Source organism: Corylus avellana, chromosome ca4 (assembly GCF_901000735.1).
Source record: "Corylus avellana chromosome ca4, CavTom2PMs-1.0".
Lineage (NCBI taxonomy): Eukaryota > Viridiplantae > Streptophyta > Magnoliopsida > Fagales > Betulaceae > Corylus > Corylus avellana.
The window spans coordinates 2,302,164-2,307,288 of NC_081544.1; the positions used below are offsets into that span (position 1 = coordinate 2,302,164).

General features: G+C 31.0%; 1 protein-coding gene across 1 annotated transcript; it reads left to right on the plus strand.

Moving 5' to 3' along the window:
- Positions 1 to 3,840: 3,840 nt before the first annotated feature.
- LOC132176983 (rust resistance kinase Lr10-like) lies at positions 3,841 to 5,125 on the plus strand. The gene has a single exon (XM_059589159.1). The coding sequence runs from the start codon at positions 3,944 to 3,946 to the stop codon at positions 4,997 to 4,999; it is 1,056 nt and encodes a 351-aa protein (XP_059445142.1). The 5' UTR covers positions 3,841 to 3,943; the 3' UTR covers positions 5,000 to 5,125.

Below are 5,125 nucleotides of genomic sequence, written 5' to 3' on the forward strand. Positions count from 1 at the left end.
ATATGTTAAAGTCGGCAGAACGAATGCAGCGGATGTGGAGGACTCTTGCCAAATAGATCGAATGGTTCCGACATCGTGGCCAGGAAATATTGCCTGTTCAGACGTCCACAACGCATTGGAATATGGTTTTGAGCTTTCATGGCTCGAATTTAAGTGTAACCAAAGCTGCGGATCAGGACAGTACTGCCACTTGGATCACGCGAATGGTGTTCATTGCAGACGTCGATATCGAGGTGAGTTAAGAATGCTGAGAAAAAAGAAATAATACTAACTACTTATCAATTTCTAATTAAATATGGTACATGTTGACCATTAATTAATTTCCTTTTGCAAATTTATTTTCTTTCTTAAATCTTTAGATTTATTTCTCACTTACTCTCACTAAAGGTTAATTTGTTGTATTTTCCGGTAAATCTTTCAGGTTTTGTTTTTTGTTTAATTTAAACCTTTTCTCTTATGCCTGATTCTGATCAACACCATATTAATGTCCCAATTAATGATTATAATTCCAAGTTTGCAAAAGCTGATGTTATTATTTTCTTTCTCAAATCTGCAGAATCTATCCTAGACAACGTATGCTACTACGGTGAGGCTTCTCTCTCAAAAAAGTTGGTTGCGTGATAAGTATAGAATAGTATTTGGATGAGACCTTTTTTTTTTATATATAAATAGATGTGGATGAGTACTGTTTCCAAATAATGATCAGACAATTAATGACTAAACTTTAGTACATAACGTGTTAGAATATAACTTAAATGATTAGATCTATTGTTTTCTACTATTTTTGGTATATGTGATATTAATTAAGATAATTAAGTGTGGGAAGGATCTGGCTTACATGCTGTTATTAAAATAACAGCATGTATGCTGTAGTTTAATCAATGGTCACGATTGAATCTAAAAGTTGACTTAATTTTAGAAGCTTTTAATAAGAGAGAGAAAATGAAGAAATTTTTTGAAAGATTCAATCTTGACCATTGATTAAACTACAGCATACATGCTGTTATTAAAATAACAGCATGTAAGCCGGATCCGTGTGGAGGAAGACAAAATAGGAAGAGAAATATTCAACTTTATTCAACTTGATGAAAATAACTTGCTTATATAGGTATTTAACTATTTATAGGATATAAATGATCCTTCTAACTTATTCACAATAACTTTATTCATTTACATCTCATATAACTCCCATGGAATAACAAATGATCTGTTATTCTAACTGAAGATTAGTTATAGGTTAGCGGATGTTTGGCGTCTTTGATGTGTAATCTTTTAGTTACGACTTTTATCTTTTAGTTTCGGCTAGGATCTTTCAGAACGTTATATTTTGTGATTGTAAGAGTTTTAATGCTCTTGATTCCTCTATTAATGAGATAAGAATGATTTTCCTTCCAAAAAAAAAAAAAAAAAACTCCCATGTAACTCCTATGTAAAATAACTGTTGAAAACTAAAAGATACAACCTCTTCAAATCACTTAGTAGCATATGAGAATATGAAATGAAAATATTCAAATAAATGTTATTAAAATTAAGATTATTATTCAACATTATATGCTTTAAACAATGAGGAGTATGAGACGGAAAAATGTCAAATTTCTTCATAAATAAACTTCCTCTACTGAATAAAATTTAAGTTTCTTGTTCAGCATATGGGCAAAGGGGAAATTATTTAAGTTTTTGATTAATTACTAATTCATTCATATGTTTCTACCTGTTGCAGTTATTATTTCTGGAGGAACGCTCATTGGTAAGAATTTGTTTCTCTCCTATTATCTTCTTTGAATTTTTTTAATAGATTATTCCTTACAATGTGAAACATGAAAATAGTTTGTTCCAGCTTAAATTTTATCGTTAAGAAATCCATGCTACTTCTACTTGAATATAACTCTTTATTGAACTACTTCTACTTCTACTTGAATAAAGGCTTTATATATATAATTGGTAGTATAAAATTATATATAATTGTAGTGATACATACTGGAAGGGATCAAGTCTATTCGATGGGTCTTGGGTTGTTTCCAAGTTATGCCTTTGATTATGAGAAAATAAGCAAGAGATAAAAATAAACAAAAATAAAAATAAAAGCATATAAATATAGAATTGCTCATAAAAAGTACTCGTACATAGCATTGACCAGGAATTATGGTGAAAGATATATATATATATGGCTGGAAGTCCATAATGTGTATTTTATATAACATCCTTCTTCTGTAAGAGATTGTGACACTCAAAACTCAAAGCCCAAGCCCCAAGGAATTGACAGCTGAAAAAAAAATAAAAATAAAAAAGGGAAAAGGCAAGAAAAACTAGCCAGTACTTTTCTTAAGCTTCACGCCTAAAAAGGCATTTTGATATCGTACATTGATTGCAAGATTAACAGTTCTGAGAAAAAAGAAATAATACTAGCTACTTATCAATTTCTAATTAAATATCATACATGTTGACCATTAATTAATTTCCTTTTACAAATTTATGTTCTTTCTTAAATCTTTAGATTAATTTCTCACTCTCACATAAGGTTTGTTGTATTTTCCAGTAAATCTTTCTAGTTTTGTTTTTTTTTTTGTTTTAAACCGTTTCTCTTATAACTGATTCTGATCAACACCATATTAATGTCCCAATGGTTATTAACTTATGATTCCACATTTGCACGCAAAAGCTGATGTTATTGTTTTCTTTCTCAAATCTGCAGGTACTGTAATAAGCTCCGTATTCTCCTACGGTGAGGCTTCTCTCTCAAAAAATTTGTTTGAGTGATAAATATAGAATAGTATAATGGAATAGATTTGGATGAGTACCTTTTCTTTTTCTTTTTTCAAACGAGAAAAAAAAAAAAAATCAGGTGTGGATGAGTACTGTTCCCAAATAAGGATTAAACTTTAGTGCATAACTTGTTAGAATATAACTTAAATGATTAGATCTATTGTTTTCTACTATTTTTGGTATATGTGATATTAATTAAGATAATTAAGTGTGGGAATGGGTTGATTTCTAACTTATATGTTGAAATTGGAAACAACATTCACTAAGAGTGAATACAAAATAGGATCGGAAGAGGAATATTCAACTTTATTCAACTTGATAAAAATAACTTGCTTACATGGGTATTTGATACAAATGGCCATTCTAACTTTTTCACAATAACTTCTCATATAACTCCCATGTAAGTACTCCTATGTAAAATAATTGTTGAAAAACTAAAAGACACAATCTTCAAGTTGCTAACATATAAGAATATGAAATGAAAGACTCAAATAAATGTTATTAAAATTAAGATTATTATTCGACATTATATGCTTTAAACAATGAGGAGTATGAGAAGGAAAAATGTAAAATTTCTTCACAAATAAACTTCCACTACTGAATAAAATTTAAGTTTCTTGTTCAGCCGCATATGGCCAAGGAGAAATTATTTAAGTTTTTGATTAATTACTAATTAGTTCCTTTTTTTTTTTCTATCTGTTGCAGTTAGTAAATATATTTATGGACAAGTGCTCATTGGTAAGAACTTGCTTGTTTCTCTCCTATGATCTCCTTCGATTTTTTTTTTAATAGATTATTCCTTACAATGTGAAACATGAAAATAGTTTGCATGTTGTAGCTTAAATTTTACCGTTAAGAAAATCCATGCTAGCTTATTATTATGAAAATATTATAATAAGACGTGCGACATGATGAAAATATTATTATGAAATTTACAGGAAAAAGACAACAAATACCATGCTAGCTTAATTATAAGGATTTAGGAAGGAGATTATTTAAATAATTTTTATCAACTAAAAATAGTGGTGTTGACACCAATAAAACAATAAACTAATTTCTTTTCTTCCAATTACTTGGATGTTCCTGCCCAGGACTATGCTTTCGTGCCGCAATAACAGTATTAGGGACGGCATGTCTGATTGCGTTTTTGATATACAAATGGCGTAGAAGGCATTTATCTATGTATGATGCTATTGAAGAATTTTTGCAAACCCACAACAATCTCATGCCAATAAGGTACTCTTACCCAGAAATTAAGAAGATGACCAAAAATTTTAGGGTCAAATTAGGTGAAGGAGGTTATGGCACTGTATATAAAGGAACGCTTCGAAGTGGCCGTCTTGTAGCTATAAAGATGTTGGGTAAATCCAAAGCTATTGGACAAGACTTTATAAATGAAGTTGCAACCATTGGAAGAATTCACCATGTTAATGTAGTGCAGCTTATTGGTTTTTCCATTCAAGGGTCAAAGCGGGCTCTTATATATGAATTCATGCCTAAAGGGTCTTTGAATAAGTACATTTTTTCACCAGAAGAAAGTGTTGTCCTAAGCTACAAGAAAATATTTGATATTGCTATTGGAATTGCTCGTGGGATTGAATATTTACATCGAGGATGTGACATGCAAATTTTGCATTTTGATATCAAGCCTCACAACATTCTTCTTGATGAGAATTTTAATCCTAAGGTTTCTGACTTTGGCCTTGCAAAACTGTATCCAATAGATAACAGCATTGTTTCTTTGACTGCAGCAAGAGGGACATTAGGATATATAGCCCCTGAGTTATTCTACAGAAACATTGGAGGCGTCTCCTACAAAGCAGATGTTTATAGTTTTGGAATGTTATTAATGGAAATGGCAGGTAGAAGAAAGAACTTAAATGCATTTGCAGAGCATTCAAGCCAAATTTACTTACCTACTTGGATCTATGACCAATTGCACGACGGAAAGGATATAGAAATTGAAGATGCCATAGAGGAGGAAAAGAAAATGATTAAGAAGGTGATCATAGTGGCACTATGGTGCATACAGATGAAGCCTAGCGATCGTCCTTCAATGAACAATGTCCTAAAAATGCTTGAAGGAGAACTTGAATACTTACAAATGCCTCCCAAGCCTTCTCTATCGTCACTAGAGAGACCCATAATGGATGCTGGAGAAAATTCGAATGAAACTTCCTCGTCAATGCAATCAGATGAATCAAGTCAATCCACTCATTTGTTTAATGCAAATTGATTGATATGCTAGTCTACTAAATAATTAGTTTTCTCATGTATGTTTGGCAGTACAAAGATGCTTGGTATTTATGTGTTGTAATAAATATTATAACATTTCTTATGTTCAAATTCTACTTGCTCATCC

What these genes read in the sequence shown, in the direction of transcription:
- LOC132176983 (XM_059589159.1), top strand. Translation starts at nt 3,944, where the DNA reads ATGTATGATGCTATTGAAGAATTTTTGCAAACCCACAACAATCTCATG.